This window comes from Oryctolagus cuniculus, chromosome 15 (assembly GCF_051225735.1).
Source record: "Oryctolagus cuniculus isolate XC-2025 breed Fujian yellow rabbit chromosome 15, ASM5122573v1, whole genome shotgun sequence".
NCBI classification, from domain to species: domain Eukaryota; kingdom Metazoa; phylum Chordata; class Mammalia; order Lagomorpha; family Leporidae; genus Oryctolagus; species Oryctolagus cuniculus.
In genome coordinates, this window is record NC_142881.1 from 67,977,526 (window position 1) to 68,002,603 (window position 25,078).

At 46.7% G+C, this 25,078-nt stretch overlaps 1 protein-coding gene across 23 annotated transcripts in view; it reads right to left on the bottom strand.

Moving 5' to 3' along the window:
• KCNMA1 (potassium calcium-activated channel subfamily M alpha 1) overlaps positions 1-25,078 on the bottom strand; it is a 783,049-nt gene that overhangs the window by 379,551 nt on the left and 378,420 nt on the right. For all 23 annotated transcript variants that reach the window (XM_070056978.2, XM_070056977.2, XM_070056983.2 and 20 more), the window contains 1 exon segment: positions 14,174-14,235. In XM_070056978.2, the coding sequence (XP_069913079.1) occupies positions 14,174-14,235 (62 nt within the window).

A 25,078-nucleotide genomic window follows, 5' to 3' on the forward strand; every position in this document is an offset into this window, starting at 1 on the left:
TTCATTTGGGGGGGGCACCAAATAAGCTTATCTTTTATTTCCATGTTTCCACAGATTTCTGAGAACTGCTGATATACAGATCTGTGTACATGACAAACTAAAGTTCTGCATAATCATACTTCAGCTGCACTTTTGTCTCAGGCTGTTCAAGCTCATGCTTTCTGAAAGCTTGCTGTGACCCACTCCACTGCGTTCCCAGACCACTAGAGTGGACATCTGCAGCTTGAAGAAGCGCTCCTTGTCCACCACCGTGATAATGGGCCACCTTACAGCCTCGTGACACATCCTGCTTTGTTTCTTAACTTTGTTGTGTTCACAGCTTGCCTGACAAAAACCTCCATATAATAAATAAATAAAATCTTAAAAAAAAAAACCTCAAAAGGACAATGCTGATAGTCTCTTATTTGCTGCTGGCTCACATTGAGCACTGTGCCAACAGCTTCTGCAAGCCCCACCTTGCTTTTGTCCAACACTGCTATCCTTCTCCTCCATCACCACCTTCAACCACGATTCACAAAGCCAAGAATGCAGAGCTTGGAGAGGTCATGGAGACTGACCAAGGACACCCGGCTACAAAGTGCCGCGGCAGAACCCAGTCAGGAAGCTCTGACCCCCATCCCTGCTCTGACCACCAGGCCTCCCTCTCATCCGTTTTCATTTCAGTCCAGGGGCTCCCAGCAGATCTGGCTGCCCCTCGGTGATGAAGGCCTAGACAAGGAATGCTCATCTCAGGGGGGAGGCAGCTGACGAACAGTTCCTGTCAGCTGGCGCTCTGCCCAAGCAGGGCCCGGCGACCTTCTGCCCAGTGCAGCACTCCCGGGCCTGTCTGTCTCGGTTCCCCTCACTCATCTCAGGGGAGGCTCCTTCTTCCAGAACACCAGCCACCCCTGCCTGCTGCCTTGCTGCCTGGCTTTGCCACACCAATTAAACTGTCACGGCTGGCTGGCTTGGAGACAGGTGAGGGCAGAAGGATCTGAAGCAAGCAGGGGGTTCAGGGGAGACGGGGCCTCTGCCGACTGCTCTCTGTTTTCCATCAGAATGGCTGAAGACTGGCAGGTTGAGCCTGCAGAGATTCCCAGCGGCTCTCCTCGCCGGCATCTACCTCCCCAGCAGTGGGTAGCGGCAGCTGTTCCTGTCTGTGCCGACACCCCCATGGTGCCCAGGTCCTGGTGCAGCGGCAGGGGGTCCGGGGCAGAAAGATCAGCTGGAGACTATTTACATCCCAGGCTCACAGCCAAAAGAGCAAGTTTTCCTCGCAAATCAGGTGCTAGGCCTCAATGCATCAGGCAAGAGGAAAACAAAGAGCTCTTAGGCTCTGCCCAACAGAGGCACCTGGCCTTACCGACGCCTTCCACTGTCACCTAGGTTTGGAAGGAAAGCTAGGAAGCCAAGGGCCTTCCTCCTCTGGTTTCACGAGCGTTGCTTCTTCATAGGCAGGATGTCGAAGGCATGGGGTGGGTATGGAAAGGGAAAGTTTGCTCAGGGAGAGAAAACACACAGCAGAGAGATCTGCCCTTGGACATGTTCTGTATTCCAGAAAGGGGAAGTGGGTTCCTGGTCAATCTCTCTTTGCCCTTCATTATGAAGCTGGCCCTCTGTTGGCCATGTGGTCTTCACAGAGAAGAAACTGGAGTGAGTGAGCATATGAACCCACCTCACAGAGCAGGAATCCTCAGCTAGGGTTCCCTGGCTCAACTTCACGGCGCCTGGCAAGCAGAATTTCTGTAGCTCCCCTCTAATCCCAAAGGGGTGCCTGCTGCAGCCCCAGTCCACGTGGTATCCTCATTGCCTTTGATGAAGCTGACTTGCCGGAGCTTCCCACTTCCTACCTGAGCTTCCTCTGAGCTCACTCGAGTGCAGGCACCAGAAGCAGCCTCCTGGTCTACTCCCCAGCCGCATCTCTGATAATGCTCAGTGCTCGAAGACACTGACAGGCTGCACAGCTGCCTGGGGCACCTCTCAATTATTAATGCGGCTGTTTGCGCCCTTGCCTTATTATTCCCGTTCCTGCTATTATGAAGAGGGCAAAATCCTTAATGCACTCCTCGCCCGCTTCCTCCCGCTGCTGGAGGAAAGGCACATGCCAGGTGGAGCCATCTAATCGCACCCGTGTCCTTTCTCTCTTTCTGTACACACTATCCCTGCAGTTCCCTCCAAGGCAGCACGAACAAGGGTATCTCAAACTGGGCCGTAGGTTCATAGGAAGGGGAGGGGAGAGGACGAGAACACCAGCTCTCCAAGAAAGAGATGGCGGCCCTCTGCCTGGTCATGGCATTCTCCTTCAGGACAAATGCCTGACGTTGGATCCCGGCATCGTTGGTCCAGGGTCCCTAAGCAGCGTTTCCTCCTGAAAGGTGCTATGAGGGTTTCCCATGTGGAAACCAGAATGAGGAAGCAGCTCCACTGGAAGTGAGGTTGACACAAGGTGGCCACCACGTTCCTGCTTCTGAACACAGCTGAGCCGTAGGCGCTGAGCACAAGTGGTCTCAAGGCAAGAACTGCCAAGTTCTCACGTAAAAAGTGAAAAGAGCCACCGCCCAGACTTGAGACCATGACCAGGGCAAAAAGCCTAGAGACCTCCGATTCTATTTTAGAATGACCATGATTAAGAGGTTATCAGTAAATATTAAACACAATAATTGGCAAATGGTGCAGGAGAAGGCTGATGAAAATGACCAGCAGGATTTATTGATGTCAGCCATGCTTTATAAACACGCACACGAGATGTTAAACCACATTTCACATCATGTGCCCACTTTCACTAAGTAGGTCAGGAGACAGTCTCCAACAGCTATCAGCACTTGCACATTTCCTATAATCAACTGTTTTGGTCAAGTTCATACACTGGCAGAACGGACAGATTTGGGCCTGTCTTCTTATAAAGAGTCTGACAACTGAAGGAGGGCCTGTTCGCTTCCATTTATGTCCTGGAAAATACACCCTTGTGTCTTAGCAACCATGTTTAAAAAGCTCTTGCAGTTCTTAAACAAACAGAGTGTATGTTTATGAGGCTCTAACAACGTTATTTTCAGAGATGACGTCGAGTCAGTGATATGTAGCTTTGGGCCTTACAGTAACTTCTGGGTGATTTACTGTGCTGACATGCAGTATTTGCCTAGAGAAAAGTGGAAATTTAATTAAGGACTGTTTGAAAACGTATTAGATGGGAAGCAACCTCGAATACCCTGATACTAAGAACTCCTCACCTTGCACAGAGCAGAGCCCCTTCTTGGGAGATAGGGGAGCAAGAATTAAGAACATTTCCTGGCACCCAGAGCAGAGCTAATTCAAGGCAAGAGAGAGAGGCAGTTTAGAACAGAGGCTGAAAACAGGAGACCCAAATCTGGCCTGCAGAGGTGTTTTGCTTGGCCCGCAGAGTATTTGAAAAGCTATAGATGTGTGACCAGTATTTTAAAATTGGAGGTTCAACATAAAAGCCTCGTTTTCTTTCTCCTCTGAGACATCAGAAGACCACAGCCACCAGATCCTGTGTTTCTTCTGGGGAATGATCAAGTGCAGCTGAGAAGCGGCCGCAGGTGAAGCCCAGGCTCTCAGCTCACCACAGGCTGCACCGGGTCCACCTCCACCCTTTCTCGCATCTGCCTCCCCAGCCTCTTTAAGCTTGCAAGCCCCTGCGGAAGAAACTGTCAGCCTGTGAGAGCTGTGCTGCTCTCAGCGAGCCCATCTCTTAACCCAGTAAGACTCATACTCAGACATAAGTTTGGAAGAAACACCTGCTTTCCCAAAACCCAGCAGAAAAGATTGTTGGGTTTTCCTAAAATTATGGCTATAGTCACAAGCACCATTTGTTTTAAATGTTGGAAGCTGCCGGGGTTCCAAAACTAAGTCACAAGACAGAGCTCGAAATGGAATGTTTATTTTTATGTTCTCATCTGAAACAATTAGACAACACGGAGAAGGGTGTGGTGGGAGGCATCTGTCTCTGAGCATGTTTCCTTTTTAAATTTTTCACTTATATATTTATTTAGTAGAGAGACAGAGCTCCCACCTGCTAGCTCATTCCGAACGTGCCTGCAACAGTAGGACTGGGCCAGGCTAAAGCCAGAATCCTGGACTCAATCCAGGTCTCCCACATGGGTAGCAGGGACTCAACTAGTTGGGACATCACCTGCTACCTCCCAGGATGCACATTAGCAGGCAGCCGGAATTGGAAGTGGAGCCAGCACTTGAACCCAGGGACTTGGATAGGGGATGCAGGCCTCCCAAAGGACATCTTAACTGCTAGGCCACATGCCTACCCAGGCATACTTTCTTATCTGTGAAAATTTCTTGAAGGATGGGACTATCAGTAAATGGGGAAGTAATAGAACTTCTCCACCAGTCCTGGCAGGCCCAGGGTCCGGGGCAACCACGATTCTAGAAACCCAAGTAAAAAGTCTTCATCTTAATTTATTAAAATTAGAAGAAAATTAAATATAACAATGAATAATAATGAATTTAACCTACATCTGTCTTTTTTATTTTTTTTTAACTTTTATTTAATGAATATAAATTTCCAAAGTACGGCTTATGGATTACAATGGCTTCCCCCCCATAACGTCCCTCCCACCCGCAACCCTCCCCTTTCCCACTCCCTCTCCCCTTCCATTCACATCAAGATTCATTTTCGATTCTCTTTATATACAGAAGATCAGTTTAGCATGCCTACATCTGTCTTTTTACAAACACAGCTGTGAAATGTAACTTATAGAAGGGACCCAAGAAAGCAAAAATTCCTAGACCCCAAGAAATACACAATGTGTGGCTAGGAACAAGCACTGACCTCCAGACTGGAACTCTGGGTCCACGTATTGCCTACTTGTCTATAGCTCAGCCTCATTTTGCTACCAACCTTCCTCCCCATCATGTCCCTGCAATGCTGTGCATGCAGCACATTCAAAAACAAGGCCCCTGAAAAACAAGTCACACACTGATCTCAGTTTTAGAACCATGTGGTTGCCTTCCAGTTACTTCTAGAAATTTCTAAATGGAACTTCCCAGGGATTTCAATCAGGTGCAATCAAATAATTGGTGCCACCATCACTGGAGCCAGTTTGCCTTTCTGATCCTGTTATGCCATCCTTGAAAAATTCTCAATCCCTAATCTCAGTGGCTGGTTTCAAGGCAGGGTTTCACTGATGTGGCACAAATTGAAAATAAAAAATCGATCAGAGTCCATCCTTGTGGATTCCTGGAGTTGAGAGCAGGGGAGACAGAAATTTCCGTCTCCTCATCTCAAACATCTTGCCCGAAGCCAAACCTCTCCATAGCATCCTGCTATCCCTTCAGGTTCTCAATGTTCAGCACTTACTGTTAGCAATGCTCCTCTAAGTAGCTGATCAGATGCCAGTGACATCTCTACCATCAAGTTGTGTTCTCTCACCTTTCCTTTACTTATGCTGGACTTTCTGAACCGAGTCAAAATATATGCAAATCAAACATCTTAATGGGAGAGGCCTAGCCTTAAATCCCCCAGGAGGTAGCAAAGTATCAACAGGCATCTATTACCTGACTGTCATCTTCTTAAAGCCACAGGTACACAGCTATCATAATCATTGCTACTGTGATGAACCTCATGGCCAATCTCTCATGCTCTGCTGCCCACTGTGAGTCTATGAGGGGCCTGGTTGTCCTCTCCACACACACACACACACACACACACACTCACTTTCTCTCTCTCTCTCTCCCTCCCTCCCTCCTCCCAGATCCTCCACACAGTGACATATGCATCAAAAGGTCCCAAGGCTGTCCTTGCTGCAAAGGATTCTATTTTTAAACTACAAATGACTCATCACTGACCAGGGTCTCCCCAAAGCTATAATTTGTCAGGCTGTCAGAACAGAGGATAAGGGGGTAGAAGACAAGAAAGAGGTCACATCTCCTCCTGCCCTGACCAGCACAGTGCAGCTGGAGTGGCTGCCATCACACTTCAGTGCCACCACAGCCAAGTTTGGTCCAAGTTGTGTTTGCATTAAACTGTTCTGAGCCATAGCATTTCCCTCTAGCTGGCTCCTGCCCCAATCTCTCCACAGTGTCTAATGCACATCTGTCTGTGACTTGAAGAAGAGGACCAGCACTGTGCAGTGGGGAGAAGAGCCGGCCATTACATGCTATAGACTCAAGCTAATTGCAGAGGACATAAATGACTATTAAGCCAGAAAGGGAACGCATTTTCTTCATTTACCATGGAGCAGTCATGCTTCAAAAAAAAAAAAAAAAAAAAGGCTAAGTGTCAGATCATTCTTGTTGTATTCTGGAAAGTGGTAAGACAGGAAGAAATCATTAATTCTAATTTTGGAAGGTTGAATAGATATGAATTTATAGACCAGATAATGTTTTCACAAGGAGAACAAATGAGCAATTGGGCAAAATGTCCCCCAAAGTTATGCAGAACACATTCCAAACAAGAAAGTCACTGTGTTCACCCTCGTGAACCTCCCACCACAGGGCCAAACTCTTAATGACAACACCACTCCTCTGAAATAGCGGAGGAAAAAGAGAGAGCAGCAGGGCGAAAGATCAAGGAATTCAAGACCTCTGGCCAATTGGAAGAAGCAAGCCACTCTCCAGCACCACCTGGCTGGGTCTGCTCTTTCCCACCTGGCTTTCTCTTTGTTCTTCCCCACGGCCCTAAAATTGTCCCAGGATGAAAACCAGAAAGTCCAGAATTGGTATAAAAAGTCAATAAATGCTTTTCAATAGGTAGACTATCATATTTTTGTTCATTTTTTTTTAAATTAGTATGAGGAACCCAAGATATCAAATCACAAGGGGCCTACCCTGGGAGGGAAGGGCTCTGGCTTCCAGCCCTGGCTCTGCCTGCAGCTGGTGGGATGACCTTGAGCAGGTCACTCCTCAGAGGGCACAATGAGGTGCAGGGAACAGGGGCACCAAGTGGACTCCAAGGTGTCTTCAAGCTCTAGCATGGGTTTGTAAAGTCATCTTTTGGAGCAAATGTGCAAAGTGTAGTTCAGTCCTCCTTCCCCCTCCTATCATTCCTGATTTTTTTTTTTTGCACAGAATTGTCCAGGATAAGGAGTTCCCGTAGGGCTTCTACATGCTGTTGCAAATGATGCCTAGGTACCAACTGCACAATGAAGTGAGAAAGACAAGAACGTCTCGGCAATATGCCAGGCTGAAGGAGGAAAAGCACTTACACTCTGAACTTTGAGTAAACGAAGTCAATCTGGCAACCAAAGAACAGACCCTGTCCCCCAGTACCTACCTACAATGACAGAGATTTAGGTGAGTTCTTCAGAAGGTCCATGAAAAATGCAACTGATAGATAAGTTCATGTGCAACAAAAAATTTTGAAATCCACGGGTATGTGAGGTCTTCAAAAAGTCGGTGTGTAGAAAAGCACAATTATGAAAAGACTACATATGGATTGAAAACTTTTTGCACCCAAATAAACATGTTTTAATTCCATCTTCCACGAACTTTCTGAAGTACCCTCCAAGATAGAAATTGGCTCTACTCCTTGGCATACTGTCCTGCCATCTTCTCAACCAGGTCTACATCTAATAACGGAAAGAACGGCAATTTGGAAAACTGGCTGAGGTACACAGGTTGGGCTGGGATTACTTCCATGTCAGAGACCTGAGCACTGCCATGAAAGGTTAACTTCTGAAAGGGGACAAGTTCTTCCCACGGGGAGGGGGGTTATTTATGGCCTCACTGCCCTGAAGGCGGCTCCTCTTCCCCATCCCTGAGTGGGCTCAGCTCCTGTACCATCTGACGTTCCATTCTCTCAACAGCTGCTGGCTCTCCTGTTGTGTTCCCTTCACAGATGTGCAGTGCTGTTCTGAACACCCTGCCCTTGAACTTTCCCTACCCATAATTTTCCAAACCAAAGCCTGGCAATAAAAATGTCAGTGAGGGATGCAGAAAATTGGTGGTGGGTATTTAAAAAGGGAAAGAAAAAAAAAAGGAGAAGAGCAGGGAGATGCTTTGCACACACAGTGATTTGCGATGACTTCTGCAACGCAGGTTAAATGCATGCCTGGAATTCTCAAAAAGGGCATCAAGGCGAGGAGCTGCAGCTAATTCTTCGGAACAATACCTAGAAAGGCCATGTCCTACAAAGGAGTTAAGCGAGAAAGAACTCAGACCTTCCTTCTCCACGCCAGGACCTGTCCCGCTGGTCAGGCTACAGAGAAGGGCTGTGCATTAGGTGACGGTGACATCCAGCATGCACAGCTTTGCAGAGCTGTTGCGGACATGACCCGTGGTGTCCTCACAGCTCTGCTAGGTACCTGCGGTGAAGCTGGGCACATGGGAAGCACTGGGTCAAGGGCTGCCTGTAGTCAGTTAAGACAATAAGGAAGTCAGACACCTTACATCATTCCAAAGGCCTCTTTGGGGTTGAATGTTTCTGAAGCCTGTTAGTCTTAGAATGCTAAGACATGTAAATATCAGGCAACTTCCTTGGGAATTAGAACAAGTTAGCTAAATTCTGTCACTCTCTAAAAGATGAAAAGATTCATCTGGTAGGCAAATGGGGCATCTCGACTTCAGTGTGCACAGAAAACGAGACAAGGTGGGAAGACCTCGGAGCATTCCGACCTGGGAAGGATCCACTTGAGAAAATAATCGACTTTCCTTGTTCTCTGCTAACCTGACCCTACCCCATCACAAAATGCTGCCACTGCACTGAGTTAAAGGGAGTCTCAGTAAGTCGTTATCAGGGGAAAATGAATCAAGATTCACACAGACACTGCACAGCAGATGATGGATGGTAGGGTCTTAGGGGGAATGCAAGGGACAAGTCCCTCCTAAGCACAGCCCACTACAGACTTGGACCCCAGGGTAAGAAATGCGGATACAGAGGGAAACCGAATCTGGCAGGATGAGCTGAAGCCACCTCCCATTCTTGCAACATTCTTGCAACATGTCCTTCAGTTGCTTCCAGGATCTGCAAGTTCACTTCTTGACATTTGGAAGAGAGATGGCTATGTTGGAATCAATCCTGGATATACTAGTCAGTAGCATGGTTTGGGACAAAGTTTGCAGCTTTGGCCACCTTGTAGGGTGGGAGTGGCCACGACCACACCTTAAGCAGTGGTCAGAGGACTTGAGCCAGCCTGCCTGCATTATTAACAGAAAGGTGCCCAGCACTCCAGTTGGCTTATGGCACGTGATCCGAGGATGCTACTTCCCTCCAAACACCTGCCCTTTCTTCCCCCTTGAAAGAGAACTAGGCTGAGGCAGGAGAGCCAGGGTGTGTGAAGAAGAGGGTGGGTGAAATGGTTGGGCAACTGTAACCAGTTCTGCTAAAGCGCTGGGTATCTCTGTTACATCAACAGTACCAGTTTTATTTTCAGAGACTATGAAAACAATCTGGTCAATTTCTACCACAGCCTTAAAGATAGTTTCCCTTAACCATACCTAAACACAAAGCAATGTTATCCCCCTGGAAACTGTCCAGCGTTATCAAGCTGAAGATGTTTCAAATGAATAAAGGATGAATCCAAAGTGAATGAATGAAGACAAAAGCAAACTTACAAAAGATCAGAGAGCAGCTTTTTCCTGATCATAACACCACTGCTACCCTGGCAATCAGCCCTCGGATTAGATGCTCTACAAAACTGGTGCTGCTGGGCCCAGGCCTGGGGTGAGATGGGCTAAGCCTCTGCCTGTGCACTAGCATCCCATAGGGCACCAATTCATATCCCGGCTACTCTTCTTCCAATCCAGTTCTATGTTATGGCCCAGGAAAGCAGCGGAAGATGGCCCAAGTGCTTGGGCCCCTGCACCCATGTGGGAGACTCAGAAGAAGCTCCTGGCTCCTGGCTCTGCATCTACCCAACTCTGGCTGTTGTGGCCATTTGAGGAGTGAACCAGTGGATAGAAGACCTTTAAGTCTCTCCCTCTCTGTAACTCTACCTCTCAAATAAGTAAATAAACAAATCCAAAAAATAAAAAATAAAAAACAAAAAACACTTGGTGCTGCCATTCTCTCCTCTTTCCTAAGGTCCACATCCCAAAAACAAACGCCAGTGCTAACACTAGAAGCCAAGAGCAAAGCCTGGCAAAATCAGCAGGTACCCCTACTGTGTGCCAGCAATTTTTGAGCAGATAGAGTCATGAAGGAAAACTTTACCAATGTATGACCTTTTAGCTTTACTCTGCTAACAGCGGGTGCCTTGCCGTTCAGAGACAAGGAGCCTGTATGGAAGCTGCCAGTGAGCAGGACCTGACCTTCATTTTCAGCATACGCAGCATTAAATATTCATAATCCACGTAACTGTAGCATAAGAAGCAGCAGCATTTAACTATGCATTAGAGAATAAGTATCTTCACACAGGTGAGTCATCCTTTCCCAGAATGCCCCTGGAAAAAACGCAAACACCCAAGGCTCTGAGCTCACTCTCTTCCAACTTTCTTCTGGAATTCTGGAAGCAATGCAGACTGCTGCTGCATTATGCAATCCATACGCCCTGCCCTCACCCGGACACTAGGAAGCCTTTTTATTTTCCTTATCTGCTGGATAACAATTATTGTTCTCGTGTCAAGAGGAGGAAGCCGATGTGGATGGAACAGTTCTGGTGACATTAGCATCCTAGGGTGTCTGTGGGCACTTGGGGCTTGGTTGCACTTTTTTTTTTTTAATTTGCACCATAGGGATCAGAATGTGGGGGAGCAAAGGGTTGGTGCAGGCATCAGGAGAAGTCAGATTTAGGAGCCGTAGTGCCATGTGCCATACATTGGGCAGAAAGCCTTTTAAGAAGAAAAAGAGCTCATTTGGATGATATCCAAAAGGATACGGCTAATTGGAGGAGATCTCTGTGGGGTGGGATGACGGTGCAGCAGGCTTCGCACTTCCTGCGTTAAGCACCAACATATATGTCTATCAAAGACGTGGGGGAACAACTCCCTGCGCTTACGTGTTTCTTAGAGTCTGCCGCTGGGATGATGAAGCACGATTTTAACACAGTCTAATGTAACTCTCTCTGGCCCTCCACTCCAGGAGCTCAGGGGACAATTTGTCTCAGCCATACAGTGATCACTCAAGGCAAGGGAAACAGTTCCGTCACCATCACTCCAGGAAAATGAAGACCCAATGAAGGGCTTCTTGACTCAGGGATCCATCTTGGGTTAACAATGGAAATGAAAGTGCTTATCTTCCACCTCTTGATAGTAAATGAGATTTGAAAGGTTCAAAAGCTCACAAACTCACCAGAAAAGATGTTTCTCTGAACTGCCTGGCCCCTCAGGCTGATGAGCAGAGGTAGAGTAACCACCGAAATGGCTTGTCTACTTGCACAGCCTGGACTGGCCTGTCCTGAGACCGAGCTGGCCGAGTGGGCTGTCAGCACCTGTTTTAGGTATTAACCAGCATTTCCCACCACCAGAACCCATTCTGTGTCTTAAGGGACCTTCCTCGCACTTTTCAAAGGGCTGCAGGCTTGGACGGGGAACCTGTGGGACTAGAATATTTTTTACCAGCTTGGCGAGGCATCCGTGGTTCAAATTCACTGAGATAAGTCATTACACAGACAGGATCTGCCCACCTCGGTTCACTCCTTATTTATTTATTTGAAAGGTGTCAATACTACCAAAATTTCCTCTGGAAAATCTGGGGTATTTTTCCTGGGGTGATGATTCAGTATAACTTCCCAGAGAAGTTAAAGCTGTATTTCCAAGATGCCCGGCTAGCTAACCAAACCGCAACTGTGCAAGGCTGATGACACTTCTGAATGAAAAAGAGTGGCATTGACAACTAACATTCTTCTGTAAATTAATGAAGTTTGGAAGACTTAATTTATGTAAAAATATTTTAGTAAGATTTTAAAAAGACTTTACATTCTTGTTTCTTACTCTCTTTCCCTGGGTAACTTCTATGTGGAGAAACCTTACCTTAGTCACCCTTATTCCTGGGAATCTCTGGCTTAACTACAAAGGTGACTTTAGAGCTCCTACTTCAACTCTTCCCCTTACTTAGAGCATGCTTGCTGGCTTTCCCAGGAAGACGGAAGCTTCCTTCATGCTGACTCTGCCGATTGGGCCCCCAGACAGAATCTTTGGGCAGGGTTTCAGAGCCAGAGGAAGGAATGAAAAGTGGAAATGGCTGCACTAATACCCTTAAGGTCTTATAAACAGAGGGGTCTTGCTAAGCCAAACTACACAGCTTAGTGATAGCCCCAAAAACAGTGGAGATGGTCTTATCTCTGAGGATAGGACTGATGGTCTATCCTTGGAACAGATTCTTCTGCAGGTCCATTACACACACGAGAATCACAGAGGGCCCTCGACACTGGCTTCCCCAAGGCTCTGCAGAATGAGCATGAAATACAAAACATACTGAGGCGGGCAGGGCATTTGAGAAAGAGGGATATTGTCCCTCTTATCTTCTCCCACAGAGGCGAGAAACACCGGGATCTATGGTGCGAAGGACTGCCTCACAGTAGACACTGTGAAAAAGGACACGATCCACATCCATCTGGGGAGAGCATTTTATTTATGAGAAATCCAGAGCCACAAAAAGGTAGGAAAAGGCAGAGGAGGCACGGTCGAAGCAGCTGTCCTTCTAACCGATCCCAACACTCACCTCCACATAGGCGTTTGTGTCTCTATGGGTGACACAGACTACATACGTGCCTGGGCCTCTTTCTTGAGCCCCAGAATGGGAGTTGACAGGCTATACACACCACGACATGTGAGAACCCCTCTGGGGAGAGAAGGGAGAGATAAGGTCAAGGGCATTAGAAGGTCTCCCACTCAACTCAAATATGGTCCAGAATCATCAAGAGTAAATACTTAAAAGGGGCTTACCATCAAGGACATGCCAATCGGAGTCTTCCAAATTCAAGGACGCTCTTCTCTTTCTTGGCCAGGGATTTCAGACAGAGGGCGCATGAGAAATCTCATTTCCTGAAGAGGCTTAAAGACCCTCCATCCAGAATGGGTGAGGGCTGCCCAGCCATGCACTGGCGTGGGCTGAAGAAGCTCAGACACTCAGAGTTGGCTGGTTCCCAGAGACAGGTTACTACAGGGCTTTTCTGTACTTTCCCTGACATGACATTTTGGCCTCTGCACTCAAATGCAAAATATCCTTTGGCTGGTGACCAGATGGCTCTCTGAGAAACTCAGAATTTAGGCATCCATGAAATTGCCAACATTCTGAGCCACCAAAGAACAGAAAGCTCGGAATTCAGGTAACAGAGGTCTGAGCAAACAGGGACACCACATAGATTCCCTAGGATCCATGTCTAGAATCTACCTGGGTCAGAGACAGAGCTGCATGAGCTAAAAACATTCTCACAGTGGACAATGATGACAACCAGCTCAAAGCCACTGTCCTCGACCAGAGTTGCCATGTTGATGTCATAAGAGAAAACCGAGTCCGACTCTCACGCCACACATTTCCCCAAAGCCATCAACTTCAAGACTGCAACAGAATCACTGGAACGAATGATGCACCCAGGAGTGGCACTTGCAAGAACAAGGACACAACTGGCTGCCACCTGGAAGCCTTGTGTGCCCTCTGCAGCTGCTTACAAGGTCTCTAGCATCTTTCACCCAAGCCCACCCCCAGGCACACTCAGCGGGCACCCCAGGGATCTGTGCTAGTTTCTATTCTAGGAATTCTGAGACATCCATGGGCCTCCACCTCTGGGAGTCACCACACATGCTACCATCCCCTATCCATACAAGTCACCAGTCAAGAAGCACCAGCATGAAATGCTTCAGTTGAATATTTGGGTGGCAGGTGAAAGGACAGCGCCAGGCTTGTTGAGCTGCGCCCCCACCCCCACCCCCATATGATCAAAGCAAGGGAAACCCGAATGAAGGAAGAATTAGGCCAGGGCATGAACGGCTCAACCCCTCATCCATTGAACATCCAGGCTCCCGGAGGCTGTAGGTTCCCACAAAAGCCCTCTTAACTTCTTGACACCTTCAGCACAAATGCTTCATCAGGAAACATTCAAAACAAACAGCACCCAGCCAGAAGGCTCGACCTTAGATTCCCCTCCTCCTGTGCCGGCAGAACCCAGCAGCCCTCCCTCTGAGGGGCTCTCTTTGCCCATGCAGAAAGTCAGCATGGAACAGCCCTGCCTCACGCACTCAGGAGGCTTTCACCAAGGCTGGTGTCAAGGTCAGTAAATTGACGGATGTAAAGGTTCACGATCATTTTAGAAAAGAGGGCGAGAGAATGTGTTTGAATACTCACTTGGACGAATCTATGAAGTATATTACAAGTGCACCAATGCTGAGAGCAAAGACTAAGACAACCTGCAAAAGAAGAGAAAAACGCCATCACTTAAAGGCTGAATGCAGGGACGTCCATTTGTTTGGCATTCACAAGCAGCAGCTCTGAAGCCCTGTGCCACCTGCTTTCTGGGACCAGCTGGGACATCTCATGCCCTTGCTACCCCCACAAAGTCCCTGCCTTGATGATGGCTCCTTACCCAACAAGGGCAACATCCCTGCTCTTGCCCACAGGAGTCAGGGCAGCCCCTTCTATCTTATGGTATTGGGTTTTAATCTGGCCTGTTATCTTAAGGTCTGGCTTATTCTCTATAGCTAAAGTCAATGCACTTGAGTGGGAACAGAGGAGATAACAATTACTGATGACACAATTTCTCATTATAAGTCACCCAGGACCCAAAGGGACTTGAATACAATATCCATTTTAACCACCTTTATCGAGGTATAATTTGTATACCTAAAATTCATATATTTTATACACACGATTAATCAATGCCTTTTAGTAAATTTCCTAAATTGTACAACCCTCACCGTAATCCAGTTTCACAACATTTTCATCATCCTTGTAAGAGCCCTCATACCACCTAATTCCCAATCCTGTTCCCTGCCCAGATCACCAACTATTTCCTTTCTCTATAGAAGAAGTATCAGTTTGAAAAGCTGGTTTGTTTTTATTGACAGTAATAATTGTACATATTTATGAGGGTCAATGTAATATTTAAATACATGCATACATTTTAATGATCAAATTAGAATAATTAGCATCCATCACTTCATATTATCCAAGATTTCTTTGTAGTGTGAACATTCAAAAGTCTTTCTTCTAGCTATTTAGAAAGACACAGTATGTTATTGTTAACTATTGTCACCCTACTGTGCAACAGAATACCAGAAGGATTATTTTTACATTAAGGGAAAAAAAGTACTTTTTAATTCAATGAAGTAAACATTTCTGAGGTTTAATTTATATAATTTTTATAAACCTATTAACCTTGATGAAGAACCCTAGAACGATATGTATTTTGCAAGCACTTAGACATAACTATAGCTTATGAGACATAAAAATATCCTCCACTTAATACATTAAAATGAAGTCACTGTGCACTTGCTCCCCATGTAGGACCTCTGTCCTTAATGTGTTGTACTATGCGAATTAACAGTAAAACTATTACCCAAACAGCCCTCTATGCTTTGTGTGTCTTTGTGGATGCAGTCTGTTGAAATCTTTACTTAGTATACACTAAGTTGATCTTCTGCATATAAAGATAACTGAAAATGAAACTTGATGAAGAGTGGGATGGGAGAGGGAGTGGGAGATTGGATGGCTGTGGGTGGGAGGGAGGTTGCGGAGGGGGAAGCCACAACAATGCAAAAGTTGCACTTTGTAAATTCACATTTATTAAATAAAAAAAAAGATAATTTAAAATGAATCATGATGAAGAATGGGATGAGAGAGGGAATGGGAAATGGGATGGTTGCAGGTGGGAGGGAGGTTATGGGAGGGAAAAGCCGCTATAATTCAAAAGTTGTATTTTAGAAATTTATATTTATTAAATAAAATTTTTAAAAATGAAGTAAATCTTTGCAAACAAGTTTTACTATTAACTCTCATAATCCAACTCTTTGAGGACAGAGGTCCTGCATGGGAAATTAGTGTACAGTGACTTCTGTTAATTCAACAATTAGCACTCTTATGTATGATGTCAGTGATCATCCAAGGCTCTTGACATAAGCTGCCTAGGCTATGGAAGCCTTTTGAACCCACAGACTCCTTTCGTATTTAGACAAGGCCATAAGCAAAGTGGAAGTTCTCTCCTCTCTTCAGAGAAAAGTACATCCTTCTTTGATGACCATTTCTTTCTACTGGGGTATCACCTACAGAGGTCCATCATGTAGGACACTTTTTGCCACAGTGTCTTGGCTTTCCATGCCTAAAATGCTCTCATGGGCTTTTCAGCCAGACCAGAATGTCTTAAGGGCTGAATCTGAGATCAGAGTGCTATTTAAAGTGATTGTCAAGAAATGTGCTTTTGTGAAAACATCTGTGTGTGTGTGTGTGTATATATACAAATATAGAAACTACATAGATATATATGGCCACAACTCTTCTTATGCATTTAAGAAAAGAGTTCAGTTGCAGGATACCAAGTTAAGTAATACATCAGGCCACTTCTATGACAATCTGCATTCCTCTTTATACTCTTCACTCAGAATTAATCACCACTGATATGAAAGAGAGCTTTGGCTTTTCCTCCAGTGGACACCTGTGATACTGAAGCCCATCACATGAACATGTAGTGCATGAGGCTGATACTGACACTTCTGTCCTCACTCAGCATCCTAATTTACTGAATCTTTGATAGAGGAGATGAATGTAAACACACAATGGTCAAAAACAACCACCAAGAAAAAGAAGCTAACAGCCAACAACTGAGCCGGAGAACAAAAATTAAAGACTATTAACCACATAACAATGCCCATAAGTGGCCCACAAATGCCTTCTAGATGAGCTAATATCATAAGCAAACTGCAGACTGAAGGACATTGGCAATGTCCCTCTCCTCAGAGCATCCACTTACCCACCTGCTGGCACACACACACACATGTGTTTTGTGTTGTATGCCAAAGGGGGTGGATGGAAAGTGAAATCTGTAGGAGATACTCTTTCAAACATTGTAAAACCCCACAGAGCTACTGAGGAGCGATGGCAGGTGACAAAGGATGGAAAATGACCATCAAATTAACTGGACACCCTAAAGGAATAAGCAATTTCATAGCAACTATTAAAAATTTATGAAAGGAAGTATTAAAAAACAATGTGCCACTGGGGACGATTTTATTCTTCCACTTTGTCTTAAAAACTAAAACCTGCTCCTGGTACATGCCAGGAAACCCCTGCAGCCTGTCAGTAATTACCCTCTACCCAGCACTAATCCCTCTTGGCTGGCTCACTGCGTCTCAAGCCTCACACCCATTCATTCACATATTCCTTGCAAAGGTTTACACGAAAACAAAAACATGAGCAGGCCCCCACTTTTTCCTCTATTATCTGAAGGAGGCAGCAAAACAAAGAGCTTAAGATTAATTTTTGAGCAGTGCTGCTGTTTCTGAGACACAAGTGTCAGATCCTGGTCCTGACCTCATTCTCAAAAAACTGCAAAGAGAAGGGGTGTGGCCTCTCTTCATTCATAAACAGCTGATCCAAGACTAATCCCTGTCAATTGGGCTCCCTGTGCGTCTGGATGCTGAGCTTCTGTCCCAGCTGGCTAGAGAGGATGCCACTAAAGGCTACAGTTGCAGAAAAGGAAAAAGAACCCACGCAGATGGCATCTATGTTGCTCTCTAAAGAGGTCAAAATCTGAGCTGTGTGGCAGTAGCATCAGGATGGCCACACACAGTAGTTGACACTAATGCATCCCAGCTGCGTGCTCTTGGCATGCGTGTTGGGGGAAAACGTGCTGCTTGTTTAAGCAAATCAGCTAGTGCCAAGAGGGGGTCCTGGTTAAGAGGCAGACAAACACCCGCATCTGTCAGCGAGGGAAGAATCCAAGGGGGTGGCTGAAGGTTCTGTTGAGGGGAGCAATACTTGGGTCCACGTGCCCACCTGAGAGGCTGTGCTTCCGTGAGGGGCAGGGCATTCCACACATCACGTGACCTACGGAGAGCCTCTGCCCTCGGTAACAAGGCAAACACGTATGACGCTTACACTTGCTATCAGCCTCGGCTGGATCAGGCTTGGCTGGATTACGTTGTCAGCCCGGGGCCAGGTGCTGCAGAAATGTATCAGCTCTTTGGATGTGGCCACAAAAATAGAACACAGCAGAGATGCATCCTCAACTGGGCCGTGGCAGACCCACCAATAAGGACTCGCTTCTCTCTTTTTCTGTCTCTGACAGATCCCTCGTTGTCTGATGGCCCTACTCGAAGTGTGAAAATCATCAGTCTGAGAACCTAAAGGGAACAGACTTTAAACTACATGGTAATGGCTCTACGATAGAACACTCCCAAACACTCATCAAACTAGTTAACACACGCTATGCATAAGGGCCAAGAAAAACAAAAGATGGCTGTCCCCTTGGAGTCGTAAAACACACCTATTTATGAAATAGTGCTTATACAGATTAACCCTGTGCTATTATGCACTTCCTGGTCAACCTGTGTAGCAGAGGGATCAACAAAATCTAATTAGCTGTTGACAGGTGAATCTTCTAGAAACATAACAACAGGGGTCCTTGACTCAATGTCGTCTACATGCTCCTCCTTCAGTAAAGAGCATGGCCTCCTGGCGACCCCCCATTTCTTCCACAGCCTTGATGGGACACGGTAAGTAAGGTGAGGCCGAGGAGAGCATAAGACCTCAAGAGAGAAATGCTGAGTCATGGGCTACTCCTGACAATGACCAAGCTCTTTCCAAAGCACCAGCCGTATAAGAGCTTTGTAGGCAGTAGTCAGATATGCAGAATAATTTGAGAATTGTCTCTCAGGGCACTACTGCTGCCATCTTTCCCCAAAGCCCAACCTGCCCCAGTCTGAGCGCATCGAAATTACCTTGGCTGACTCTGAGGTTTACTGAAAACAACCATGTGCTGTGTGGTGATGCTGAGCGCTAGTGGTGTCTCCAGAGTGCCAGATTCCGAAAAACAAAAGCAGTTTGATAAATGTCATTGGAACAATGGCAGTCGTGAGTCATCTATTTTCAAAACTCCAAAATCAAACACAACACGTGTTTACAGAGAAGAATGCCAGGAACACACATACACAGTGCACACACACAAAAAAGTCTGTCCCTGACACCTGATGTGAGGAGTGTGCTGACAAACAGCAGAGGGGGAAGTTCACAGCCATCCTCCCAGGTGGATATTGTTATGGGCCACGAAGACCTTCTACAGCTCTGAGAACACTGATGAAAATGGGACTCGGTGAGGCCAGGCAGAGCAGTCCCCGGAGGACACTGCAGCCTCACCAGGAATAGGCACAGAAACTGGGCTCTCCAGACACAATGCCTGTTCTAGAACCTGCGTCCCAGTTATTGGGTTTTTCGGCTCATGAGGCTCCATGGGCCTCCAATGCTGGAGTACAGGCACAGCTCACCAAAGGGGTCCCCACCAGAATCCTGTCGTCCTGGTTGGGGGCTCCCCTTAAAAGTCATCATCCCACACCAGGAGCAGGAGGCGGGGACGGGAGCTGCCGGGCTTCTCTATTTTTAACAAGCTCCTCCAGTGAGTCTGATGTGTGGCCAAGAACGGGAGTCACTGAATTAAAGCCATTAGGGGAAACCACTTAGCTCCAGTCAGAGATTAATTCACAAATGTCGCCTTTACAATGAGCACATCGGAACGTACACATGCGGCCTGCAGGCTTGGAGGACTGAGCTAGGGGGGCTCTGCAGAGTGGAGAGAGGAGGGTGCATTCTCTCCTGAGCAGGTTTTACGTATTCTCCTCAGATCCCCAATTAATGATCCTACAGGTTTGATATAGAGTTCAGCTCCTAGCAACAGAAGCCTTTCTCAGAAAATAGACAATTTTCTCTATATGATCCCAAAGACACATGGCTTTTTTTTTTATAGAGGTATAATTTATATACAATAAAATCTACCTTATAAAAACAGACAGGAGAACTCCCAAGGCAAAACCTCCTGGGGACATTGTGTTTCTGAGAGAGAACATCATTCCAGAATCTAAATTATAAAGTCCGGGCTGGTGAATTTAACACTACCGGCAAACATTTACTGAACTCCTGTCACAAGGCCCTGAGAGAGGGACAGGGAGTTCTAAGTTGAAGCAGCTAAGTCAGGCTTGGCCTTGGCTTTCAATGAGCATGGAATTTGGAATCTGAAATGATGCAAAAGTCCCTTGTGGATTTAAGAATTGCTGTACCTGTTAACAGGCACCTACAGGGTGTCCCAGGAAGGAAGGGGCATATAAGTAACACCTCCTTCACTGCGAAACCCCAAGGTGGAAAGGAAGATGAGGAGGAGGATGGAGAAGTGAGAAAGAGGACCCCAGTCCTGCCTACCCACCCCCAACCCCCGCCCCAGGTATACCTGGCTGTCCTAGGGCGGGAAAGACAGCAGGCACACTGTGTGAGAGATCTGTGGTAGGAAATGCAGTACACTCCAATAAGCAGCATGCTCTTAAGTAATTTCTCTAGGACTCAGTTTCCCAATTTGTGAACCCATGGGATTGAGACAGCTGATGATGAGGTTAGTAATCAGTGGTATGCAATAATCTGGGAACTAAAAGCTTTTGGCTTAGAGAGGTGGCACTCTTATGCCAACTGTATACTATGTGTGCATAATTAGAATTCAGCATGATAGCAATAACGCCTGTCACTAAATCTGTATCCAAGAGGCTTGTTTTGCAAAATCACGAGTGCAAACTCCATGGACACCTGGATCCGTGGCTTGTGTTTCCAGCAGCACAATCAGTTGCTCTAACAGCATGGCATCCACAGAACCAAAACAGAACAGACAGAGCTTGGAGGGGCCGCAGCGGAGCTGTCCCCCGGGCCTGAGTCTGCACTCTGCTCTGACTCCACCTTTCCTCTCCTGCCTCTGTGAGTCTTTGAAAAGCCCTTGTGGTTTTGTCCTCGGCAACTCACAGCTAAGTCTCAGTGTTTCCTAAGCAAAAAAAAGGGAAAAAATCTTATTTTTTCCCACAATCTGGCTAGTCCAGAAATATGTGTCCTCATCCCTAAATCATTTATGCTTCTTAACAGAAGACGCAATCTTACTACCAAAAAAAGGTATTTTGGTTATCATAAATAAAAGCCATTTGTGACGTATAAAACCCAACACGTTGACAGTGTCCCTTAAGTATCCAAAGATCCCCCTAAGTGTCCACCCTATCATTCTGGAACATTACACTTGACTTATGGATGTGCAGACATAAAAATGCTGAAAATTGATTCCTTGGAAACCGAGACACCAAACAATGGTCTAAGGAGAGATGTTTTCAGGATGAAAGAAAGGAAAAAGAGAGGGTGCTTTCAATAGTCGGGAACTGGAATTACAGCATGAAAATGAAATGCAGGGGGCTTCCAGACAAGAACAAAGCGTGGCGGATTCACTTGCGAGGAAGCCTAGTAAAAACGCTTATCATTGTCAAGGCACTCGGATCTGCACTTCCAAAAGTGCAATTCTATGAAGCCATGCTCAGTGCAAAATCGACCGGATTCTGAGAGCACGCACAGACATCAGAGAAGCCCCCCTTAAATCACCTCAAATGAATTCCATAACGTTACTATGGAAATAAAAAAAAGCCTCCCTGCCATAGCCTACGGGCCTTAGAAACTCACCCTTTCCTCCTCTCGGCCTTGCTCTCGCTCTCCTCCCCCCCTAGGCTCCTGCTACACTGAACTCTCACTTCTCCTTCACCACTTGCCTTCTCTCAGCCCACAGGGCCTTTGCATGAGCACGTCCCTCGACCGGGACACTGGCCTCTTGACGGCTGCCCAGCAGCTGGCACAGTGGCCATGTTGCATTTCCTTTTCACGATCATTTGATGCATCGCTCTCACCTTTCTACAGACTGCAGATTCTATGAAGGCTGAGTACACGCCCATGTTCGGTCATCACTAAATTCCCAGAAGCTAGCAAAATGCTTCCATCAGTGCTGGTTATAATTCTCCGCCTGCGGCGCCGGCACACCGGGTTCTAGTCCCGGTCGGGGCGCCGGATTCTGTCCCGGTTGTCCCTCTTCCAGGCCAGCTCTCTACTGTGGCCAGGGAGTGCAGTGGAGGATGGCCCAGGTGCTTGGGCCCTGCACCCCATGGGAGACCAGGAGAAGCACCTAGCTCCTGGCTTCGGATCGGTGCGGTGCCAGCCGCAGCGGCCATTGGAGGGTGAACCAACGGCAAAGGAAGACCTTTCTCTGTCTCTCTCTCTCTCTCACTGTCCACTCTGCCTGTCAAAAATATAAATAAATAAATAAATGAATGAATGAATATTTGGAGAAAAGGCTGGAGAATGCATTCTGACACTGAATAGTAAAGCAAACAGAGAGAGGTGGATGAACAGGGACTACTGTCACTGAATGATTGGATTTAAAACCTCGGCAGGGTTGGGGTGGGGACGAGGTGACGGCAGCACCCAGGGGTACACACAGCCAAAATGGAGTGGGAGTGAAGCTCACTCATTGGAAGTCAAGGGTCCAAGAGGCACTCACGGGGGTCATGAGGGAAGTTGCAGGCACAGACTCCAAGTTGATGGCTGGAGCTGATGAGGAAACAAGAAAGCTTGGAGGGAACCTGGAGGCAGCATCGGGAAGGGTAGAGGAGGGAGGACGCAGAGCGGTTGGTCCCAGCCCACCCCCAGGAGAAGGGTTTCCAACAAGGATGGAGGGTCAGCAGAGGGCTAGAGTGTCCGGCGGTCTCCAGGCTGCAAACAGCGACCTCTGCTGACAAGGAGGGAAACAACACCTCCAGGATGGTGTAGCGAGTGATGCGTGGAGTAGAGAATGTAGAGTTGGATTTGGACAAGGAACCCACGCAAACATAGGGAAGCACACGTCATGAAGAGGTGAGACCCAAATAATGCCGATGTCCATGTGTTAAGTAATGTGTGTAATGTGTGTGTGTGATTTGTAACAAGGGACATAGACACAAACCGATCCTGCATGCATCAGAAATGCTGGTCTCTGTCCATATTTATTATTCAATTCCATTCCCAGCCGTGTGTCCCTATTTTTAAGTCATATCATTTCAAAATGACTATCTGGTGATAATGGAGCCTGTGTCACCTATAAAGGACGTCTTTATTAGAAATCATGTCTTCAGGCTGGCGCCGCGGCTCACTAGGCTAATCCTCTGCCTGAGGCACCAGCACACCGGGTTCTAGTCCCGGTCGGGGCGCTGGATTCTGCCCCGGTTGCCCCTCTTCCAGGCCAGCTCTCTGTTGTGGCCTGGGAGTGCAGTGGAGGATGGCCCAAGTGCTTGGGCCCTGCACCCCATGGGAGACCAGGAGAAGCACCTGGCTCCTGGCTTCGGATCAGCGCAGTGCGCCAGCCGCAGTGGCCATTGGAGGGTGAACCAATGGAAAAGGAAGACCTTTCTCTCTGTCTGTCTCTCTGTCTACTCTGCCTGTCAAAAAAAAGAAAAGAAAAGAAAGAAAGAAAGAAATCATGTCTTCATTGGCACGTACACAAAACTTAGTGTACAGCCTAATCAAGGGCTCAGTTTGAGGGAGAGAGAAGAAATTTATCTCATATAGACACAGAGGGTCTGAATCGTTCCTTTTTAATGTCCCCCACAAGATAATCATATGGGACATACATTACAAGTTAATTCCTTAATCACTCTTTTCAAGGGATCATGTTGACTCAACTCTAGCACCAGAGTTAGGTGAACCTCTGCAGGCGACTATTCCTCACATTCTGCAAGGGTGTTTGTCTCACATCCTGCACTTTTGTTGACATCCCATTTTGCCCAATTAAAAATACAGAAAAGCTCACTCTGTTCTTCTGAGGTGCCAGTTGATTATAACTTAAGGCATTGCACTGGGAAGCCAGGAAGTCGTTCCTGAAACCCCGGGTCCTTGGGGTGGGCATTTGACACAGCAGCTGTAATGCCACTGGGATGCCCACATTCCACATCACAGTACTTGGGTTTGAGTTCTGGCTGTGCTGCTGACTCCAGCTTCCTGCTAATGCAGACCCTGGGACGCAGCCAGTGAGGGCCTAAGTGGTTGGATTCCTGCCATCCACATGGGACAGAGACCAGGACTGAGCCCTCAGCTCCTGGCTTCAGCCTGGCCCCCACTGTGGCAGGTGGGAGACCTCTCTCTTAGCATTGCAGTGTGTGTGTCCCTTTCTTCCCCTTTCAAATCGATAAATTAAGAAAAAAAAAAAGAGTTGAGAGTTAATGACACTGACATCTTCACATCATTTCATCATAAAACTCAAAAGGTTACTTTTTGCATAATTTTACCAACGACATTAAAACTGAAGCACTGGCAAGCAAGATAAAAATCTTCCATCTGAGGTCTAAAGTTTGAGAGACCTTTCCTGTCTAATTATTGAAAAATCTGGGGGAGAATGTTCCATCTGCTGGTGGAGGCCCAAGTTTGTAGCTAATGAGCTTTTTTGAGAAATTGTCTGCCTTAAGTACATGTGGATTTGGCCAACTGGATTTTTAATTTAATTAGGTTTATGAGAAATCTATGGCACTGTCGGCTCACCAGTTGTCACTCACTGTCACCAAAGACTAAAATTATGGCCATCTTTGCCCTACTTCTCAAATCTTGCCAGTTCTTAGATTGTAGTAAAGCACAGTTGGAATTGAGCAGGCACTCAAACTGACACCTGCACACCCATGTTCATAGCAGCACCAGGCTCAACAGTCTGAAAGTAGAGAAACCCAAGGGTCCATCGACAGGTGCATGAGCAAAGTAGGGGCTGTACACACATGGAATGCACTCAGCTTTACAGAGCAGGGAAATTCTGACACGGGCAGCAACATGGGGGATCCATGAAACAGGCCAACAGTAAAAGGGCAAATCCTGTGGAAGCCCACCTGTGTGGGGTGCAAGTGAGAGAGACATAGACAAGATGAAGAGTGCTGCCGATGGAGGTGAATGGTGCACAACAGTGTGGATGCACTGAACGTCACCGGCCTGTCCACTGACAGATGGCCAACAGGGTAAGTCATTCATATAGATGTGTATGCACATAGATGCACATACATATTGTGCTATATTTTATATATATATAGGTATAATTTTTTAGTGAAAGAAAACTGAGACATTGCAGGTAGAAACCAGAAGTACATTTGTATTTAAAAATTCAACCATAATCACTCTCATGGGAATATTAACTACAAAGGAAATTCAAAAAGTTCATGGGAAAAATAAATTAAAAGATGAGCTGCATTT